General features: G+C 43.2%; 1 protein-coding gene across 1 annotated transcript in view; it reads left to right on the top strand.

Moving 5' to 3' along the window:
• The first annotated feature begins 9,476 nt into the window (after window positions 1-9,476).
• The window catches only part of neurl1b (neuralized E3 ubiquitin protein ligase 1B), a 49,813-nt gene continuing 35,718 nt past the window's right edge, over window positions 9,477-23,571 (top strand). The window contains exon 1 of the mRNA XM_013133543.4: window positions 9,477-9,803. Within this exon, the coding sequence (XP_012988997.2) occupies window positions 9,629-9,803 (175 nt within the window). The 5' untranslated portion in view covers window positions 9,477-9,628. The remainder of the gene's footprint in view (window positions 9,804-23,571) is intronic.

Here is a 23,571-nt window from a genome sequence, read left to right as displayed (position 1 = left end):
ACTGTCACTTGTTCACCATGTGATTATTCCACTGCTGGTTTTTGGACGTTCTGTTTAAGAATTGAGATTACTCCAAAATGGCTAAGGAGAACTTTGGTTGCGAGTACTAGAATGTGCAGAATGTTTTCAAAACTCTTAAAATGACGACTGTAAATGACTAGACAACAGACGTATGACCAAAGTACTAAGTGCTTCCCTCACACCCCTGACCACAGATTAATTGGATTTTGGAGACATACACCAATCAGCCATGATATTATGACCACTGACAGGTGAAGTGAATAACACTGGTAATCTCGTCATCATGGCACCTGTCAGTGGGTGGGATATATTAGGCAGCAAGTAAACATTCTGTCCTCAAAGTTGATGTGTTAGAATGGAAAAGCGTAAGGATCTGAGTGACTTTGACAAGGGCCAGATTGTGATTGCTAGACGACTGGGTCAGAGCATCTCCAAAACTGTAGCCCTTGTGGGGTGTTCCCGGTCTGCAGTGGTCAGTACCTATCAAAAGTGGTCCAAGGAAGGAAAAACGGTGAACCGGCTACAGGGACATGGGTGGCCAAGGGTCACTGATGCACGTGGGGAGCGAAGACTGGCCCGTGTGGTCCGATCCAACAGACGAGTTACTGTAGCTCAAATTGATGAAAAAGTTCATGCTGGTACTGATAGAAAGGTGTCAGAACACACAGTGCCTCGCAGTTTGTTACATATGGGGCTGCGTAGCCACTGACAAAAGCACCTACAGTGGGCACGTGAGCATCAGAACTGGACCACGGAGAAGTGGATGAAGGTGGCCTGGTCTGATGAATCATGTTTCCTTTTACATCATTTGGATGGCCAGGTGCATGTGTGTCGCTAACCTGGAGAACACATGGCACCAGGATGCACTATGTGAAGAAGGCAAGCCTGGTGGATAGCACTTTGATGCTTTGGGCAATGTTCTGCTGGGAAACCTTGTGGATGTTACTTTGACGCATACCACCTACCTAAGCATTGTTGCAGACCATGTGCACCCTTTCATGGGAACTGTATTCCCTGATGGCATTGGCCTCTTTCAGCAGGATAATGCCCCCTGCCACAAAGCAAAAATGTTTCAGGAATGGTTTGAGGAACACAACAACGAGTTCAAGGTGTTGACTTGGCCTCCAAATTCCCCAGATCCCAATCCAATCGAGCATCTGTGGGATGTAACAAATACTGTAAGTACGATCCATGGAGGCCCCACCTCGCAACTTACAGGACTTAAAAGATTTGCTGCAAATGTCTTGGTGCCAGATACCACAGCACACCTTCAGAGGTCTAGTGGAGTCCATGCCTTGACGGGTCAGGGCAGTTATGGCAGCAAAAGGGGGACCTACACAATATTAAGCAGGTGATCATAATGTTTTTGCTAATTGGTGTATGTGCTACATTCATTTGACTGTTTTTGATCACTGGCTTTTGGTTCCATATGATGCTTTTTAGTTGTCACTGTTAATGTAAAGTTTTAAATATGAAACCTTCAGCAAGTGAGCGACTGTAGAGATTAGAGTCATTGTGTGAAGGAGAACAGTGACTGGCTAGTTTATCAGATGTGGCTCGGTCTAGCAGGATAACAGACAATGACAGGAACACACATAAACACACATTTGTTTTTCTATCCTTGTAGGGGCCAGAAAAAAATTATTCTGTTTTTGCCCCGTTCCCTAACCCTTTGCTCTTTAACCTTCTCTTTCAGGACCCCCAGATATTTCACAATTTTGTTGTAGCCCGGGAACAGACACACCTGATTCACTAATCAAGGGCTTGATGACTAGCTGGCAAGTCTAATCAGATTTGCTAGTTTTGGAATAGATCAAATTCATGGAAGAAGAGAGGGCTGAATAGCTCTGCTCATAGCGCTAACCTTACCCTAACCCAACTTTAACTTCAATAACCTAACATTAACCCTACTTCCTAAACTAACCCAAATTGTAAGTGTGGCCATTTGTATAAGTCAGCTATGTTCCTAAACCTTTATCTTCCAGGCAAACAGCTAATAAACCTTCTTACAGACATAAGTTAGATAGCTAAAAATGTAATAAAAAAAAAAGGTTTCACTAGAGAGACAGACACCGATCAGTTGGTGTGTCTTTGTCCCATATTAAGCCCAGGGTATCACATAGGAAACAGGATGCCGTTTAGGGGCGCAGTCATCCAATATGTGTATTGCAAAACACGCCCTGTGTCCCAAATGACACCATATCCCCTATACAGTACTTTCCATGTGACCAGGGCCCTGTGGAGAATAGTGCACTAAGTAGGTGACAGGGCGTCTTTAGGCCACAGATACTGACCAGTGTGTGTTGCAATGTGACACAGATCTCTACTGGTAAGTGTTGACCTGACAACCAACCCACTGAATTACAGCTTGCCCGGACTGGCCTGGTGACATTATACCACCCTAAAGCTGAAATAAGCCTCTGGTCTATGTCTCTCTCTTTCTCTCACTCTCAGTTTAGTCAGTTGAGAAACTTTATTGTCATCCGAAACATTTGTTTAAATTGCCAGAACAAGTGAATATTAAGCAAGATCATAAAAATAAAATGCAAATCTGAAATTCTAAGTAAGAATGACATCCATTTAATAAAAGGATCAATGCATTTCTAAATGTTACAATAACATAAAATATTTATCCCTCCCTCCCTCCCTCCCTCTCCCTTCCTGTTCCTCTCTCACCCATACTTTCACATCGCCAAACAAACACCTACCACATACACATATAGCTGTGACAAAGGTCACACGTTGATGTCACTGGTTCTGTGAGGACTGGATTCTATTTTGATTGGAGATTGCAGCGTGGAGGGAGATTATGGGGTGGGTGTGTTTCTGTGTCTTTTTTTCACTATACGCGTGAGCGCCAAGAAACCCAGAAGGATTAAACAAAGAACATTCGACCTAGTAGGGACATTTGACTTGTCCTCATGAGGGAAGTAGGACACGTTAACAGGGCCTGTGGAAACATCGCAGTGGAAAGCAATGCTTTTAAGGGTCTTTTCTACAGTCAATCACCACCTGACAATGTGACCTGATGCTTTCACAAACTACAAAATGCAATGTTGATGGATTTCAATGACTAGAAACCATACAACAAAATCTTTTATACACGAATTTGGTATGACTGCTTAACAGGTAGTGTTGATGTTATTTAAGGGTGTTCATGAATCCAAGGTTCCAACCCTACCAGGGAGTTTTTCAGAGCCACTGTGCATCATTATCATGTTGTTTTGGGGTTTTAGACTGGCTACCTGCGCAAGCATTTTGTGACATTTCGAAAATGGCTTCGTAAAAATACATTTGATCTGATTGATTCATTATTATAAGATTAGCCTCAGGGCCAAATATACCTTTTCACTCAATTACACAATTGTTTCCAATAGCCTGAATGAGTCCTAAAATAAAAAGTACATTGCTTAATTGACCACGCCATGACTAGCTATGACTAGCTATGACTAGTGTGGCGCTAACGCATCCGGCCTTGCAAAAGTGGCAACGGGCCCATGGTCCAGGCCAGCAGAATGGGGCTCTGACTGTCACATGAAGATGGAAGTGGAGGATACAATACCCCGCTGTTTGGATTACCTTGCCTTGGTTATGGCACTGTGTCCATTCCCTGTGTCTCTCCCCATCACCCCATGTCAAAACAATTAACTGTGTTAGGGTTAGGTTACAAAAAATACCAATATTTTTTATTACGCAAGTGATCACCAGAGGAATAAGGACATTTGAGAGACTATTCTAAATGATGTGTTTTCTCCCGTTGAGAATGTACAAAATACAGAGTGCATTGTAAATAACAATCTCTTATTTACTTCCCTGCTAAAATAAAGGTTCAATTGTTTAAAAACATCTGGGAGAGTGAATGGGGTTCATGGGTCTCTGACTCTGGGAGAGTGAGGGATTTAATGGGTCTCTGACTCTGGGAGAGTGAGGGATTGAATGGGTCTCTGGCTCTGGGAGAGTGAGGGATTTAATGGGTCACTGACTCTGGGAGAGTGAGGGTGTTATATGGTCTCTGACTCTAGGAGATTGATGGGGTTATATGGTCTCTGACTCTGGGAGAGTGATGGGGTTATATGATCTCTGACTCTGGGAGAGTGATGGGGTTATATGGTCCCTGACTCTGGGAAAGTGATGGGGTTACATGGTCCCTGACTCTGGGAGAGTGATGGGGTTATATGGTCCCTGACTCTGGGAAAGTGATGGGGTTATATGGTCCCTGACTCTGGGAGAGTGATGGGGTTACATGGTCCCTGACTCTGGGAGAGTGATGGGGTTACATGGTCCCTGACTCTGGGGGAGTGATGGGGTTATATGGTCCCTGACTCTGGGAGAGTGATGGGGTTACATGGTCCCTGACTCTGGGAGAGTGATGGGGTTACATGGTCCCTGACTCTGGGGGAGTGATGGGGTTATATGGTCCCTGACTCTGGGAGAGTGATGGGGTTATATGGTCCCTGACTCTGGGGTATTCATCTGGCCTAAATTAACAGAGTAGTTTGATGCAACTCCCTTCCTCTCTTCCTGTCTCGTCTATGTCCCTGTTTTAGATACTGAACTTTAAATATATTACTCTACGGTCATCAGGAACCAGGCTGGATAAGCTGTGTGTGTCACAGTATGTTGTGTGCGTGACACGGCCTGTGTGTGTCGGAGTGTGTGTTGTGTACATGACACAGCCTGTGTGTGTGTGTCGGAGTGTGCGTTGTGCGCGTGACACGGTCTGCGTGTGTAGGAGGGTGTGTTGCATAGATGTCGGGAGTTGATAGCTGCCACTGGGTCCAGTGAGGCTGTAGGAGGTTGTCAGGACGGTGTCAGGGCATTACCTATGACCTCACTAGACTGGCCTTTCCCCGCAAGCCCCACTCTCCTTCCTTAAACACCCACGGAGGAATGTGGAAGAGGAAGGGAGTGGGGAGGGGCGCCGTGAGGTAGACCGTAGAGATAGATACTATATCCGCTCCAAGGTGCGATCTCTCGGCAGGCAGCTCTGCCTTGGCAGCGATTCACACGGACACTCTCACGCTCACAATACAGTCGCACTCACACACACACACACTCACACACAAATTCACACACAGACATCTTGGCAGCCTTCCTCCATCCATGGGATATCCTGACTAGGTGCTTTAAGGGCTACTCAGTCCAGATGACAATTAAACAATGGGGTCTAGGGAACCAACAGCGTCTGGGAGTGTGGAAGACAACCATAGTTGTACACAATCAGCATCCTGTCTACTTTCTAGTTAGCGATGTAAACACACAAGTGAGACATTCATTATAAAACTCACAGCACGCAGTGAGTTAGTCTTGGTGTGGTGGACCCCTGTTTGTGTTTCCAGTGTTCATTACATTTTGAAAAACATTTGGATTCGAACCCACGAAGGACCCTCAATCGCCAGGTGACGTCACTGGAAGTGAGATTTGTGTGTGGGCTCCTGGGTGAACTAGGAGTTACGGGGGGGCAGGCCCCTAAGCATGAGGGGTCCCCGTGTTGGAAGGGAGCCTATCAGGACGTCCAGGATTGAGCTGCGGTGGGGGGTGTTTAGACCCGGGGGCCAGAGGTCAGTGACGGGTGTCTGGGACGTCATGGTGTTGAATGCTGGGCTCCTGTCGATGAACAACATTCTTGCATAACTGTTGATCTTGCCCAGGTGGGAGAGCACAGGGTGGAGTGCAGTTTAAAATGCACTGACAGTGGATGTGTTGGGCTGGTATACCCAGCAGAGCGGGTCCAAGGTAATGGTGTGCTGTATTTGCAATCTTAGTCTGTAGTCCTACTCTGATCAATAAACATATTTGTGACGTTATTCTGTGGTCCTACTCTGAGCAGAAGATGCTAGTGTATTTGTGATGTTATTCTGTAGTCCTACTCTGAGCAGAAGATACACTATGTTTGTGATATTCAACTGTAGACCTACTTTGACTAGCAGATACAGTGTATTTGTTAAATTATTCTGTAGTCCTACTCTGACCTGTAGTTATCTCTGTAATGTTAGTCTTTAGTCCTAACTGACAATAGTTATCTCTGTAACGTTAGTCTTTAGTCCTAACTGACCATTAGTTATCTCTGTAACGTTATTCTTTAGTCTTAACTGACCAGTAGTTATCTCTGTAATGTTAGTCTTTAGTCCTAACTGACAGTAGTTATCCCTGTAACGTTAGTCTTTAGTCCTAACTGACAGTAGTTATCCCTGTAACGTTAGTCTTTAGTCCTAACTGACAGTAGTTATCCCTGTAATGTTAGTCTTTAGTCCTAACTGACAGTAGTTACCCTGTAATGTTAGTCTTTAGTCCTAATTGACCAGTAGTTATCCCTGTAATGTTAGTCTTTAGTCCTAACTGACAGTAGTTACCCTGTAATGTTAGTCTTTAGTCCTAATTGACCAGTAGTTATCCCTGTAATGTTAGTCTTTAGTCCTAACTGACAGTAGTTATCCCTGTAATGTTAGTCTTTAGTCCTAATTGACCAGTAGTTATCCCTGTAATGTTAGTCTTTAGTCCTAACTGACAGTAGTTATCCCTGTAATGTTAGTCTTTAGTCCTAACTGACCAGTAGTTTTCCACTCTCATAATAACACCAGCCAGGGGGCATTGCAGGTCTTGCACCTTTTGTGCTTCTCTCCCTACTTTCATCCTCTCTCTCACCCTATTTCTCCCCCCTCTCCCTTTATCTCGGTTTCTCCCCCTCTCTCTCCCCTCCTCTCCCTATTCCCCCCTCCCGGTTTCTACCTTTTCCCACCCCCTCTGAATTTCTCCCAGCCCCTCCCTGTTTTTCCCTCTCTCTCCACTGCCAACAGGCAGAAATGAGATCCTGGCTGGAGTGCCTCTGGAATGTCTGGCATCCAACCTTTTACACACACACACACACACACACACACACACACACACACTCACACACACTCCCCTCAGCACTATGTTATCTGTAGTCCATGATGTCACATGCTCAGAAATGAAATATTGATGTATGTAGAAGAGTACCATGTGTGTGAATGTGTGTGTGTGTGTGGCAAGCAGGGGTAGATAGTGCTTTTTAAAACTGATGTAGTCAAAACAGTTATATTATCTTTAAAAAAAACAGAGGCTTCTTCCACATTGGTGTGAAGGAGGCCTACAAGTTGTTCTGCCAAATACCCATCTGGTTTAAACATGCATGTATTTTCCTGATCAACTGAGCCCACATTGTATTTCTATTTAAGCCATCTATTCTCAAGGCAGCATTTGATCTGTCATTCGATTGTGGATTCGAAAAAACACATTTGAATCAGAAGGTTAAGACATATCGCTGGTAGATGTAAACAAGGCTTGAGTTTGGGGTTATGTCCAATGGCCTTGTTCCCTAGCTTTACCAACACCCTGTAACTCTCCAGGACCAGGGTTTAATATTTGAACATACAAGTTTATTCCTCTGGAGCCCTCTTCTTCTTTCTTGCTGGTAGATACAGCATTAAAGCGCCCCCTAGTGTTCAAACAGTGTTTTATTATTTTAGCAATTACACATTTAGGCCCTGTCCTGAATACACAACTAGGATAATGAGTGGCTGCATCACTGCAATATTATCAGGCAGATCATTTAAGAATGACTATTTCTGACATAAGGAGACAAGATGAAAATCCACAAAATGATGTGAAATCTGACAGTGGACTGACTAACTTGAGTCACATGACAGGAGGCAAAATTATTTTGGAGATTTGACATTAGAGATGCAGTGAAATTAAATACGTCTGACCGGGTACATTAATAACCGCGGCAACAGACTGATATATGCTGTGAGGTAATGTCAAGCCTGTGTTGAAACAGAGCACGGTCCTCATTTGGACCTCAAATATATACATGGAAAAAGTGTCACTCAACACTTGTTTGGGCTGATTTAAATTGGGGTTTCAGACAGTAAATCAGTGAAAAACGTTTGACTAGTTGGAATGCTCAGCGTCAACGAGTGGGCAAATGAAGAGCTGTTCAAAAGAGTTCAGCAAATGTGTTGCAGGCTGAATAGCAATTTGCTGGTTACAGGGCTGATTCTAGGAATAAGCGACATAAGCAGTAGCTTAAGGCCCTGCCTGCTAGGTGGTAAGGAGGGGGCTCCCAACTGCTAAGGAGCCCCCGACCGCTAGGGCAGTGGAGGCCCACAAATCAAATCAAATATTTAAAGCACTCATTTTTTAATTAAGCCTATGGGCCTGGTCAAAAGTGTAGTAAAAAGGATGCCCTTTGGGGCTTCTGACTGTGTTTGGCAGTTGGGTCAAATTTGTTTATTCATTTCAGTTGGGTCAAATTCCCTTTATTTAATTTTCAGATTAAGTTAATAAGTGATAAAGCAGACAGTATGCTAACCTACTCGTCAGAATTGCACTGCCAAATAAAACAAGCGGTTTATTGATCCTGGGGTTTAGACATGATTGTCCAGCTCAGGACCATGTCATCTGATGCAGGGCAGCAGCTTCCAGTATGCCAATACACAGCATATCTCCGTGAGTTTTGTGTCAGCACGTATCCAGGTAATATCTAGTGTAGTTCCATACAAATATTTTCATTAAGAGGTAGAAGTCTAACAGATATTCCCTTCAACTATATATTTGTAACGTCGTATCCTGTTTGACGATGTGCCACTGCGCCCAATTTAGCACAAGCAAACATTGACATTATTCCAAGATAAGGAATTACAGACCTCAACATGTTTCAGTAAACGTGATGAATCCCGGTTGATTAATCTATATATATCAGGCATATATATATATATATATATATATATATATATATATATATATATATATATATATATATATATATATATATATATTAGAAAACATGAATATAATGATTCTAGTACAACACATTTTAAATTCTGGAAGGCAGTGTTGTATTTTAACATTCAACACATGGAGTAAAAAGTAATTATGGTTTTTGGAAAGTGTTGAACATTGTTTCAATTCGGAGTAAGCAAATTAACGGAAAAAACCTAGTTCCTAAACGAATGACGCGCACCAGTGGTTCCAGGACACGTGTGTATGCTTTGAATAAACACCTTAATACAATATCAGACACATAAACAACGTCAGATATTATGTTGGGAAATTGAGCTGTTTCTACTGTATAATCTCTTACCATCCATACGGTACGGATTCATGCGATTGCTTTCGCGCTCAAATCCAAGGGGATTTCAGAATTTTCGTTTTTGATTCACTACCAACGGTCACATTGCCTTACATGCCAGGTTAAATCGTCGTCAGTCTGGTTTGTCAAGGCTTTGCGCACATTTTCAAATACCTGATGGGTTTTGTCCAAAAGCTACTCCGAGTATTTTCAGACACTACAGCGTATGCGTCAAATCCGTCCCTTTATGAATCTCTGTTTTTATTGGAGAGAAGAGAGATAAGATGCCCACGTGCTTATGTTTTTATTTTTTTAAACCAAATTCGGGCGCGATTTTTGTTATTATAAACGGGATTCTAACGGAGACAGTGTGGCTTTTATAACGGTTTTCTCTAGTCAAGAATACATCCTTAGAAACAAGCTGTAGCCTATACTCTAAACATAGTTCGACAAGCTTCAACCCTAAACCATAGAACATTACTACAGATAATATCCACTCATTTTGAAGGGAAAATCATGGGGAACAGCGATTCTTCCAGCCTGTGCAATCATTTGTCCATCTACGAGCTGCCTCTTGACACCAGTGGAAAGAGACGCACCTGCAGCAATGAAAGCAACATTGAACCCAGGATAGTCTCCTTACCCCCTGAGAGACAGGAACTCAGCAGACAGGAACTCAGCAGAGGACTGGGTGAGTGTTTTTATTAGTCATGCAGTTAGTGTTATCAATAATCAATTATGCAAAGGAGGCAGTGAGTGTTATAATCAGTTATGCTTAGGAGGGAGTGAGTGTTATCAATAATCAGTTATGCAAAGGAGGCAATTAGTGTTATTAATAAGCAGTTATTAATAGGAGACGGTTAGTGTTATTAATAAGCAGTTATTAATAGGAGACGGTTATTGTTATTAATAAGAAGTTATGCGAAAGATGCGGTGAGTGTTATTAATAATCAGTTAGCCTATTAATAAGAGGCGGTGAGCGTTATCAATTATCAGTAATTTTGGTATTATTTTTGGTAATGATACTTCAGGAATGATACACCGGCCAACAAGGCTAACAGCGTAATCTTGTAAAATGTCAGATCTCGTGTATTTTAGAAGCGAAAATTATGTTGCTAGCAGTGAGAGGGAATTCATTTTTTCTGGTCAATAGTGCCAATTTAAGTATAAAAAAATAAAAATGTTGTGCAGATGGGAGTGGGGTGTGAGAAAACCTATCCACAGTGGGGGGTTTGAAGACCTATCCACAACTCCCTTCCCTAAGTCATTGTGTGGACAACAAATGCGCGGTAAAATAACATTCATGGGTATAAATCAATATTTTTTTTTTTACATCATTTGGTGCAGATGTTGCAAACACAGACAACACCCAACATATGCAAGAACATGATGTCTCAGACACCTCTGGGAACGTTTTGACTAACCTTGTGTGAATGATGAGTCATAAAGATAATAAAGGTCCAGCATTAATGCATTAATGTTTTATAGATTTTGTCAGGGCAATGGATTATCCTGGAAAATCACATAATGTTCCCTTATAGGGGTGTAAGCAAATCTTTACACGAAATAAGATTTTTGTGCGTATAGAAAATGTCTGTGATATTTTATTCCCACTGATGAAATATAAAATATAGGACTAATGCGGAACCATCATACAAATGGGTAGAAAATAACACTTTTTCCTAAAGCTGTAGGAGAGTATTATTGAAAAAATAAAATCCCTGTAGATACACAGACAGGCAGACCGACATACAGACAGTGAGTAGGAGGTTTTAGCCAAGCCAAGCCTAACAAAAGTTGTAACATTAAAAATAGGATGAGTTAGGGCAGGAAATGCCAGTCCTTTCTCTATGTGCTGATTGGCTGCGGAGAGGTACCAGTAGGGGATGATCTCACAGCTTTCCCAGGACCTTTTGGGTGATGGGAAAGGAGAGAGAGAAAGAGGGAGAGAAAGAGGGAGAGAGAGAATTAAAGGGTGGAGGAAAGAAGAGAAACATTTTATCTTAAAAAAGCACTATTTCCATGAGTCACACTAATATCAGGTTTCTGGGGTTTGGAGAGTAAGAGAAAAAGAGAAATGGGAACCTGGAGAGAAAGGAAGAGAAAGAGAGGAAGAGAATGAGAAAGGGAGAAAGAAAGAGAGGAATCAAGATAGGGAAAGTGAGGGTTCTGAATGATAGTTTTAAAGAATGGTGAAGCGAATTTGGGGATTCTAGTCTTCCGTATTTATTCTGTTGATAGTATTTCTCCTAGTCTGAGTGAATACCAGGTTGCTCCACTAGATGGCAGGATGTTGTTCATTTGATGTTTCACTAGTGCCAAGAAAGAGGTTTCTCAAACACCCATCTGGGTGCAGTAGCCTAAGATGCCAGGTTAAAGCCTTGATAAAGATGAACAAAACAGGCTGAATAAATTAAACAACACCGGCATTGAGCAATGTTATTATTTCACAATGTGACAGATTTAGTACCTCATTAACGATTCAAAGAAAATCAACTAAAAACAAAATTTTGTTCAAATTGTAAATTAATATTTTTCTGAGAAATGGGTAATAATTATTGACACCCATTTCTCACTACTTTGTGCGCCTTTTCTTAATTTTTTTAATGAGATTGTGTGAATGTAGGGTGGGTGAAGATGGGTGGAAGTACATAAGTAGCCTATTTATTTTTTTATTATCGGAACATAGTTGTCTAATTTTCAGCTGCCAACACAAACAGTGTGAAGCTCTGTTTTCTCTAAACAACTCCAAGTTCTGCTGTCTATAAATATAGGGGCGGGGAATCGGTGGAGCCAGTGGCCAAAGACAGACACATGATTGGCTCCAGTCTGTATCCCTCACTCATCTCAGGGCACAACTCTGTCCTTCTGTCTCCAGCTTAAGCGTAATTTGTAAATCGTTGCTAGCAATTGTTGTTCTAGCTATCAATCTAGTTTTATTTTCTGATTACTTTTGAGGCCCTATTTGTATACTTGGCATTTCAGACTATTCTGTTCAGTGTCTCTGCCTCAGTATTGTATAGGCCTACAAGAACGAGTTCAGCATTCCTCAGGGAGCCGTTTTAGCTATTCCAATCTGTCATTATGATGTCAGCTATGCGTGAGAGATTTTTTGAAAAAAAACAGTGTACATAATTTATTTCAATTGTGCAAATGTTTTGGCATTTGTTACCTTGTTTGTGAGGAGAGAAAACTTCAGCTCCTTTCCACTTCAGCTCCTATGGATGTGCTGCGCCATTCAACTGAAAAAGACCTAGGCTACTACAGCATCGTTCTATATTTGCGGGTTAGCGTTGGCTGAGGACCCAATTTTTTTTACTTTATCACCTGTAGTCGGGCGGTCACTGATGAGGTATTGGTAAATGTAACCGCCGCAGACATGTGCACCATTAGTGTGTGTGTGTGTGTGTGTGTGTGTGCCCCGCCCTTCCAAGGGTGTGTTCACTGCTCAGGCATTTGATTGGTCCACCACCATTTAATTGACTAAAATAACCAATTGTTCTGTTCTTAAGCAGTCAAATCAAATTCTTTCCAGGTCATTGGTGTAAATAAGAATGTGTTCTTACAGAGAAAAAAAAAAAATATATATATATATATATATATATATATGTATATGTAGACATTTTCAAACAGCCACGCTGTTCAGTTCTACTGCAGGCACTCTGGTGGCCCCAAACCATTTCATTAACCAGTGATCTACTAAGGCTGACCTACTGTACCAGAACAGGCGTTGTGTCTTCCCTAGACTCCGCCCCCCGCACCCCTCCCCTCCCCCGCTACACCTCTCTCTGTAGCCACACTTCTGCTTTTTCTATGAGAGTCAGAAATATACAAAGGCTGTCTTTCTTTCTCTCTGTCTTCGTTAGAGCATCTTAAACTAATGTCTCAAGATCCTCAGTTCTCCACATGGAAACGGCTGCACGTGCCAACAGCTGGAAGGAAGCACCCCCATTTCATCCAAAGCCATTCTCATCCCATTATGTGTAAAAGTATGTTGGATATAGAGAGATTAGTTCCCTGTTAGCTAGATAGAGGGTCTGGTCATAATGTAGTCTGATTATAATGCCCTATTCCCTATGTACAGGTTGTTGTCAGAAGAAGAATGCCATTTCATATAAAGAGGGGAATTTCACATCATACAGTGGGGAATTTCCTTGTTGGACATTCCACATTCCAAGTTTTTAGTATTTTCCCACTGCAAGTGCTCAGTAGGGGCCAGAGCCTATTCAAGTGGCGCAGAGTAGGGGAAGTCTGTGTCCCAACTGCCACCCAGTTACCAGAGTGAGCCACTTACTGTATGACCAGTAACTAGCGTCAAATAATGTCTGACTTGGGATGCAGGGAAGGTTTGGGTGTTGCTGACAGGATCAGGAAGCCCCCCCACCCCCACCCTCAGTATGGAAGCACCTGATAATGCTATTAAACTGGAGAAGAAAACAATTGGTAAGTGGATGACTGAGTGAAAAAGGCACTACAGCCCTTCATCTCCTGTCACTAAACCCCATCTCCAGTCACTACAGCCCCTTTCCTGTCACTACAGCCCTTCATCTCCTTTCACTACAGCCCCTTTCCTGTCACTACAGCCCCTCATCTCCTGTCACTACAGGCCCTCATCTCCTGTCACTAAACCCCATCTCCCGTCACTACAGCCCCTCATTTCATGTCACTACAGCCCATCTCCTGTCCCTAAAACCCATCTCCGGTCACTACAGCCCTTCATCTCCTTTCACTACAGCCCCTCATCTCCTGTCACTACAGCCCCTCATCTCTTGTCACAACAGCCCATCTCCTGTCACTACAGCCCCCTTCCTGTCACTACAGCCCATCTCCTGTCACTACAGCCCCTCATCTCCTGTCCCTAAAACCCATCTCCTGGCACTACAGCCCTTTATCTCCTGTCACTAAATCCCATCATCTCCTGTCACTACAGCCCATCTCCTGTCACAACAGCCCTTCATCTCCTGTCACTACAGCCCTTCATCTCCTGTCACTACAGCCCCTCATCTCCTGTCACTAAACCCCATCTCCTGTCACTACAGCCCCTCATCTCCTGTCACAACAGCCCATCTCCTGTCACTACAGCCCCACATCTCCTGTCCCTAAAACCCATCTCCTGTCACTACAGCCCTTCATCTCCTGTCACTACAGCCCATCTCCTGTCACTACAGCCCATCTCCTGTCACTACAGCCCTTCATCTCCTGTCACTACAGCCCATCTCCTGTCACTACAGCCCATCTTCTGTCACTACAGCCCCCTTCGTGTCACTACAGCTCATCTCCTGTCACTACAGCTCATCTCCTTTCACTACAGCCCCTCATCTCCTGTCACTAAAGCCCATCATCTCCTGTCACAACAGCCCATCTCCTGTCACTACAGCCATTCATCTCCTGTCACTACAGCCCATCTTCTGTCACTACAGCCCCCTTCGTGTCACTACAGCCCATCTCCTGTCACTACAGCCCTTCATCTCCTGTCACTACAGCCCATCTTCTGTCACTACAGCCCCCTTCGTGTCACTACAGCCCATCTCCTGTCACTAAATCCCATCATCTCCTGTCACTAAAGCTCATCTCCTGTCACTACAGCCTTTCATCTCCTGTCACTACAGCCCATCTCCTGTCACTACAGCCATTCATCTCCTGTCACTACAGCCCATCTTCTGTCACTACAGCCCCCTTCGTGTCACTACAGCCCATCTCCTGTCACTACAGCCCTTCATCTCCTGTCACTACAGCCCATCTTCTGTCACTACAGCCCCCTTCGTGTCACTACAGCCCATCTCCTGTCACTAAATCCCATCATCTCCTGTCACTAAAGCTCATCTCCTGTCACTACAGCCTTTCATCTCCTGTCACTACAGCCCATCTTCTGCCACTACAGCCCCCTTCCTGTCACTACAGCTCATCTCCTATCACTACAGCCCCCTTCCTGTCACTACAGCCCATGTCCTGTCACTACAGCTCTTCTCCAAAAGTTCGGAATATAGAGCCAAAGAATGTGTGTCATATGTGTGACTGTCTAAATCTTTTTGGAGTTTACTTTACATGCAGTGGAGGAGGGTTGTTGGCTGGTTGTTCCATGGTTTTAGATCGCTGTTGTGAATAATGGAGATGAGCAGATGGATGTTCAGGGGTGTTGTTGTGAATAATAGAGGGGTCCTCAGGGATCTCAGTGGGAAGCTCCTGTGTTTACAGCCGGATCCTAAAATAGCCTCGTCATCCAGCACTTAGGGTATCAGTGTCCCGGGCCGGGGAAGGGGGTGTGGGGGGTGGGGGGAGCCCGACGGGAGTGTTTCCCACGCATGTCATAGTGAGGGTGGAGAAAGTTGGGGAAGCAGTACAGAGAGAGTGACAGAGAGGGTGAGATAGAATGAGAGCGGGTGGGATAGAATGAGAGCGGGTGGGATAGAATGAGAGCGGGTGGGATAGAATGAGAGCGGGTGGGATAGAATGAGAGCGGGTGGGATAGAATGAGAGCGGGTGGGATAGAATGAGAGCGGGTGGGATAGAATGAGAGCGGGTGGGATAGAATGAGAGCGGGTGGGATAGAGCGAAGGTGCAGAAAGCTCAGAATGGAGAATAACATTGTAAATGTAGATTTTTCCATCCAGAAACCCTACCGTCTATAATATTTACTTATAATTTATCTTTTACTATTCATTATTTCTTCCTCTTTGTTTGGCAGTGAAGCATCTGGAGTTGCAAAATAAGAAAGAGAAGAGCAGGATGGAGAGGGAATTTAAGATGACTGTCTTTGGCGCGTTGACTGGAGAGACTTTGGGTTGGGGGGCGGGTGGCCCGATGTAGGGAAGCATGCAGCGCCGTTAGAGATATAATAGGTGACCTGAGTGGTCTGTCTTGACACCATGTTTGTATGTTTGTTTAAACAAGCCTTTGTTTTGCTCCCAGGTGACTGATTAAAATGGAGTTGGAATACAGAGAGCACCGCAGTCCACCGCTCACCCATTCAAACTCAGAATACCACCCATTCTGTACAGTGTAAACATTTAATGTACTGTTACATGAAACAAAACAGCTGTCGATATCATTATCTGAGTAATGTTGCGTCATGACTAGGTAGCGGCATCGTTTATAAGCCTTTAAGTTACCGGTCTATAAAAAGTAACAAGAGTGAATAAGTTAATCCTATTTTATTTTGAATCAAAGGCTGACCCAGTGGTGTTGATGTTAGGATGCAGTGCCAGATGGGGAAGCCAAGACTAACAGATCTGAATCAAAGGAAAACAGAAGGAGTCTGGCCTTGTGGCCTCAGCGCTTCGGATCACACCACGCCTCTCATTCTCCCTTTCTCCCTGTCCTCTCCCCCCTCTCCATGCCCATCCCTCTGTCTCCCTGCTTTTTCCATCACATCCCCTTTCCAGTTTGTTCAATAGACTTCCTCTTTCTCGCTGAGCTGAAGTCCAGTCACATGCGGACCACAGGGCCAGGCTGTGTATCTGACACTGATATGGGATATGTCATACTGTGCAGTCGTAAAGATGTTCTTATCCGGGGTGATTACTCGGGTATGCGTGAATTAGCGTGATTTTTCCCACTCGTTCTCTTTGGGAGTCGAAACGTGCAACTTTGGCTTTGTAAGCACCATGTTTTACTTGGACCGGGAATTGCGAGGGACCTCACGAAATGATCACGATTCTACAAATATTACCTGAAACGTGAAACTACTTAGGTGCCAATAGAATATGTATTGTGATTTTCATGATTCTCTTGATTCTATTTCATGTAATTCAATATTGTGATTGTTTTTGCTTCTGTTAATCATATAAACATTTGCAGTTAAATGGTTAAAAATACAGTAGTCCACTGCAAAAGCCCAATGATCAAAGAAAACTCTAAATGAAAAGCACATTTCAATAAACTCCCAAATGTTGTGCAACTGCAAAATCGAAGTCAGTGAGGGATTCATTTTAACTCAGCATCATGTCTTTGCGCTGAGTCCGGCCAGAGGATTGTGCTGAGTCCTCGCCCACCACCTCTTACACATACTCTTCATCCTCATCCACCACCTCTTACACATACTCTTCCTCCTCGCCCACCACCTCTTACACATACTCTTCCTCCTTGTCCACCACCTCTTACACATACTCTTCCTCCTCGCCCACCACCTCTTACACATACTCTTCCTCCTTGTCCACCACCTCTTACACATACTCTTCCTCCTCGCCCACCACCTCTTACACATACTCTTCCTCCTTGTCCACCACCTCTTACACATACTCTTCCTCCTTGTCCACCACCTCTTACACATACTCTTCCTCCTCGCTCACCACCTCTTACACATACTCTTCTTCCTTGTCCAACACCTCTGACATGTACTCTTCCTCCTTGTCCACCACTTCTGACACATACTCTTCTCCTCTGCCTCAGACCAGTGCCACCTGTGTACACTGAACTGAGTTATATTCTGTATTGGTTTGATTACATCCACCACCTCTGACATCCAGTCGCTAGACTCTGTTGAGGATTGTGTTAAACTGACTAACGTTTCCTATTAAGTTTACCTCCACCATAGTGTCTATGAACTGTGTGGCTTTTGCCACGGGCTGTTTTATCAGTTTATTAGACAGTAATAGGCTTACTAGTATCTACTAACTTCCTAGGAATGATCGTAAGAATTGAGCAATTGCTAGCAAGACTGAAGATGAACTTTTCCATGCCAGAAACAGTCGCAATATAACTGTATACAGTTTCAGTTAAGGCTTACTATAACGTAACTACTGTATTTTATAGCAAGCAAATATGTTTGTCTATCCTGACCCAAAATGCAAGCACGGATGCGTCCTTTGAAAATCCACCAGAAACAGTCGCAATATAACCGTAAACTGTTTTATTTGTGGCTTACGATAATGTAGTTAATGGAGGTTTTAGCCAGCAAAGTTTTCGTCTATACGGAACAATTCATAATGCGTACTTGGCTTCGCCTACGAGGAGGTACAAACTCAGGACTTATAGTTTGCAAGTCCATGTCTCTAACCACTACGCTATTTAACAAGGTATACTCAGTCAGTCAGTCAGTAAGAGAAATTCACTCTTCTTGGCCGGCTAAGTTTACACGGTCCAACAAAATGTTTCCTAGTGAACTTAGAACTGTTCCACTCCCACCAAGTCTGTCTTTTCTTTACTTTTTATTACTGGCTGGGCTTCGTTCCCGCACGGACCTTTGCTGATGACAAATTAATTGAATTAGAATGGGCTTACAGCTAAACTGTGTGGTTGTTTCACCTTGCTATTTTAAAATGTTAACTTCAAGTCACCCTGGATGTCTACTAAATTACAAGAATGTAAAATGTAACACCAGGTGTTTGACCAGTAACCTACTATATCACTAGACATTCAGGATGTTATCATACCAGGTGTTTGACCAGTAACCTACTATATTACTAGATATTCAGGATGTTATCATACCAGGGGTTTGACCAGTAACCTACTATATTACTAGATATTCAGGATGTTATCATACCAGGGGTTTGACCAGTAACCTACTATATTACTAGACATTCAGGATGTTATCATATCAGGTGTTTGACCCATAACCTACTATATTACTAGACATTCAGGATGTTATCATACCAGGTGTTTGACCCATAACCTACTATATTACTAGACATTCAGGATGTTATCATACCAGGTGTTTGACCAGGAACCTGCTCTATTACTAGACAGTCAGGATGTTATCATACCAGGTGTTTGACCAGTAGCCTACTATGTTACTAGGCATTCAGGATTATATCATACCAGGTGTTGGACTAGTAGTCTACTATAAAATGATATAATAATAATCTTTATTTATAGAGTGTTTTTCCAAATCAAGTTACAAAGTGCTACACATTAGCATAACCAGAAAAAAACATTCTCAGGAAAAAACTATCCAAAGAATTTAAAAACAAGTAAAATCAGGAAAGACTTTCTGTTAAAAATATGTTTTAAGAAGTGATTTAAAAGAGATCCCACATTCGTCCTCCTTGGTTTCCTCAGGCAAGCTGTTCCAGAGCTTTGGGGTCTTGACTGCAAACACTCTGTCCCCTTTAGTTTTCAGCCAGGACTCCGGAACAGACATACCGTCGCATTCCGTACGAGGAGGACAGAGATATAGCAGGGAGAGTGGCAATGAAGTGCCTTAAAAGTAATCAGTTAAATCTTAAAATCTATTCTAAAACATACTGGAAGAAAGTGTAAATGAATATATTGCTAGACACTCAGGATGTTATCATACCAGGAGTTGTACCAGTAGTTTACTATATTACTAGACAACAGATTATTGGACTCCAGTTGGTGAACTTTCCTTTTCTAGGTGATTTCGGGCCTTATTGTTCTGCTCACGCAGTTGTTCATATCTGGTTATTTTGTTCGTCAGCAGAGCACAGTTAAACTGAGCTCTAGGCCTTTAAATCACCCCTGAATTTGTAAAGAATATGGGACATTGGGATGTAAATAACATAGAGGAACTGGGAGGGACATGGCTGTATGGTCCTTACAGGTCTTAGACTGGGCGGGGCTTGGACTGGGAGGGGTTTGGATTGGGAGGAGTTAGGACTGGGAGAGGCTTGGACTGGGAGAGGTTTGGACTGCCTCTGTGACAGCTGACGTTCCCTACATTCACATTCCCTGTCCCAATCAGAATCTCACTTACTCTCTCTCCTCTTCCTCTCCCTTGTCTATCTCTCTTATTCTTTTTCAAGTACATTTTTATTTCAATGGATCTATTGTCACATAAAGCATTGGTTTACATTACCAAAGTGAGTTAGGATCTCCTGCCAACCAGTAAGAAATCCGGCTCACACAGACCTGTTAGTTTTTCTTTAAAAAGACCTCCTGTTCTACACTCATTACCTGTATTAACTGCACCTGTTTGAACTCGTTACCTGTATAAAAGACACCTGTCCACACATTCAACCAAACAGACTCCAACCTCTCCACAATGGCCAAGACCTGAGAGCAGTGTAAGGACATCAGGGATAAAATTGTAGACCTGCACAAGGCTGGGATGGGCTACAGGACAATAGGCAAGCAGTTTGGTGAGAAGGCAACAACTGTTGGCGCAATTATTAGAAAATGGAAGAAGTTCAAGATGACGGTCAGTCTCCCTTGGTCTGGGGCTCCATGCAAGATCTCACCTTATGGGGCATCAATGATCATGAGGAAGGTGAGGGATCAGCCCAGAACTACACGGCAGGACCTGGTCAATGACCTGAAGAGAGCTGGGACCACAGTCTCAAAGAAAACCATTAGTAACCCACTACGCCGTCATGGATTAAAATCCTGCAGCGCACGCAAGGTCCCCCTGCTCAAGCCAGCGCATGTCCAGGCCCTTCTGAAGTTTGCCAATGACCATCTGGATGATCCAGAGGAGGAATGGGAGAGGGTCATGTGGTCTGATGAGACAAAAATAGAGCTTTTTGGTCTAAACTCCTCTTGCCGTTTTTGGAGGAAGAAGAAGGAAGGAGTACAACCCCAAGAACACCATCCCAACCGTGAAGCATGGAGGTGGAAACATCATTCTTTGGGGATGCTTTTCTGCAAAGGGGACAGGACGACTGCACCGTATTGAGTGGAGTATGGATGGGGCCATGTATCGCGAGATCTAGGCCAACCACCTCCTTCCCTTAGTAAGAGCATTGAAGATGGGTCGTGGCTGGGTTTTCCAGCATGACAATGACCCGAAACACACAGCCAAGGCAACTAAGGAGTGGCTCCGTAAGAAGCATCTCAAGGTCCTGGAGTGGCCTAGCCAGTCTCCAGACCTGAACCCAATAGAAAATCTTTGGAGGGAGCTGAAAGTCCGTATTGCCCAGCGACAGCCCCGAAACCTGAAGGATCTGGAGAAGGTCTGAATGGAGGAGTGGGCCAAAATCCCTGCTGCAGGGTGTGCAAACCTGGTCAGAACTACAAGAAACGTATGATCTCTATAATTGCAAACAAAGGTTTCTGTACCAAATATTAAGTTATGCTTTTCTGATGTATCAAATACTTATGTCATGCAATAAAATGCAAATGAATTACTTAAAAATCATACAATGAGATTTTCTGGATTTTTGTTTTAGATTCCGTCACTCACAGTTGAAGAATACCTATGATAAAAATGACAGACTTCTACATGCTTTGTAAGTGGGAACACATGCAAAATCGGCAGTGTATCAAATACTTGTTCTCCCCACTGTCTTTTCTGAGCTATGTGTAGTAAAAATGTGCAAATCTCCCTCTTTCTCTCTCTATCTCTCTCTCTCCCTCTCTCCTTCTTTGCCCCAAGTTGTCCTTTAAAAACACCAGTTGGGATCGGAGGTTATTTCATCTCTCCCAGAGTAGTGATGACAGACTCTTCAGTGTGTCACAGAGCCACAGGGAGATGATGATTTAGTGAATTATGGATGACTGAAGAAGCTACATTCAGTCTATGTTAGTTAGGTCAACAGCAAAAGCATGAGTTAATGTAATCCTCATCAAAACCATTGCTGCAGATGGAGTCATTCTATTAAACTAGAATAGAACTATGAATCTATCCCTAAAATATGAATGCTCTACTGGATGGCTTACCTCCCCTCGGGGTCTGGATTTAAAAGAAATACAAAGACATCAGTGGTGCACTGTGTCTTTCTGTCCCTTTACTCTTTTGCTTTCCTACTCCTCTTCTCTCTTCCTCTCCTTTCTATCTCTCATTTTCGTTCCTGCCTTTCTTCCTCCTTCACTTTTTCTACTCTTTTTCGGTTTCTCTCTCCCCCAACACTCTCTTTCTTGCTCTGTCTCTCAGTTAGTTGGTTCAATTACCTTTCAAATAAATGTTGTTTACTTTGCCAAAGCAAGATGTAATCAACAGCAAAAAATGAAAACAAATATTAACTGTGTACAGTGTGTAACAATGCATTAGTAGTTATGAGTATAAATAACATGGGAAAATATAGAGATACGTTTTGATTATGGTCACAATGCTGGTTCACTGGTTGACACTCGCCCATGGTAACAGATCACACATCTTGCAGCATTGATTGCACATTGAGGTATTGTGACGAACACATACAGGAGTTCATCAAGGTGACATTTGATTTCAGTATCTTTGTGAGTCTTTTTGATCTGAGAGAAATACATGTTTATACATATTTGACAGGAGATTAGGAAGCAAAGCTATGTTTACACCTCATTTTGTGGGCAGCGTGCATCGTCTGCCAACCCAGTAGAAATCTGTGCTCAGATGGATACCACACTGGTCATTTCTACAATAATTTCTACTGCCGTCATTCCTTTCAGTTCTCTGTTTCCAGTGACTGCAGAATAAGCCGAGAAAATTATTCAAACTCGTGACTTTCATCATTCCTTATTCCTCCCAAAACAAATGTTCTCAGTCGCTCGCTCGTCACTGCACCTGCCAAGCACCTTACCCGTCAGCTTTTTTGTCACCTCATATGATCCAGTTGGCTTATCTCATGCGTATTCCGTTTTACAGTGTTTTGATTGTATTTTTGTATTGTCTTTTTTTATGCATTCGGTCATGTTGTCATTGTACAACCCCATTTCCAAAAAAGGACGCTGTGTAAAATGGAAAGAAAAACAGAATGCAATGCAACAGTCAGTAACATTATTGGGTTTTAAAAGATCATTCCAGAGAGGATGGTTCTGTCAGAAGTGAGGATGGGGAGGGGTTCACTGCTCTGTGAAAGACAGCGCAGGCAAATAGTGCCACAATTCAAGAATAATGTATCACAACATAAAATTGCAGAGGGTTTGGGGATATCATCTACAGTCATAATATCATTAAAAGACTCAGAGAATCTGTAGTAATCTCTGTATGCAAGGGACAAGGCCGGAAAACAATATTGGATGGCCATGATCTTCTTGCACTCAGACGGCACTGCATTAAAAACAGACACGATTCTGTAGTGGAAATCACTGTATGGGCTCAGGAACACTTCCAAAAACCATTGTCTGTGAACACAGTATGTTACAGCATCCACAAATGCAAGTTAAATCTCTACCATGCACACCATACATACCCAACATCCAGAAACCCCAGCGCCTTCTCTGGGCCCAAGCTCATTTTGGATGGACTGAGGTGAAGTGGAAAACTGTCCTGTGGTCTGACGAATCAAAAATGTAGATTATTTTTGGGAATCACGGACGCCGTGTCCTCCAGGCTAAAGAGAAGGACCATCCAGCTTCTTATCAGCGCAGAGTTCAAAAGCCAGCATCCGTGATGGTATGGGGGTGCATTAGTGCACACGGCATGGGTGACTTTAATGCTGAACAATATATATATATACATCTGGTTTTTGGAGAAACATATGCTGGCATCCAGACAACGTCTTTTTCAGGGATGGGTTTGCTTTTTTCAGCAGGACAATGTCAAACCAGATTCTGCACGTATCACAACAGCATTGCTCCATAGTAAAAGAGTCTGGGTGCTAAACTGGCAAAGGAGACTCAGCTGCAATCCAACTTGAAGCGAGAAT

Source organism: Esox lucius, chromosome 4 (genome assembly GCF_011004845.1).
Source record: "Esox lucius isolate fEsoLuc1 chromosome 4, fEsoLuc1.pri, whole genome shotgun sequence".
Taxonomy (NCBI): domain Eukaryota; kingdom Metazoa; phylum Chordata; class Actinopteri; order Esociformes; family Esocidae; genus Esox; species Esox lucius.
This window is presented reverse-complemented; position numbering and strand designations above follow the sequence as displayed.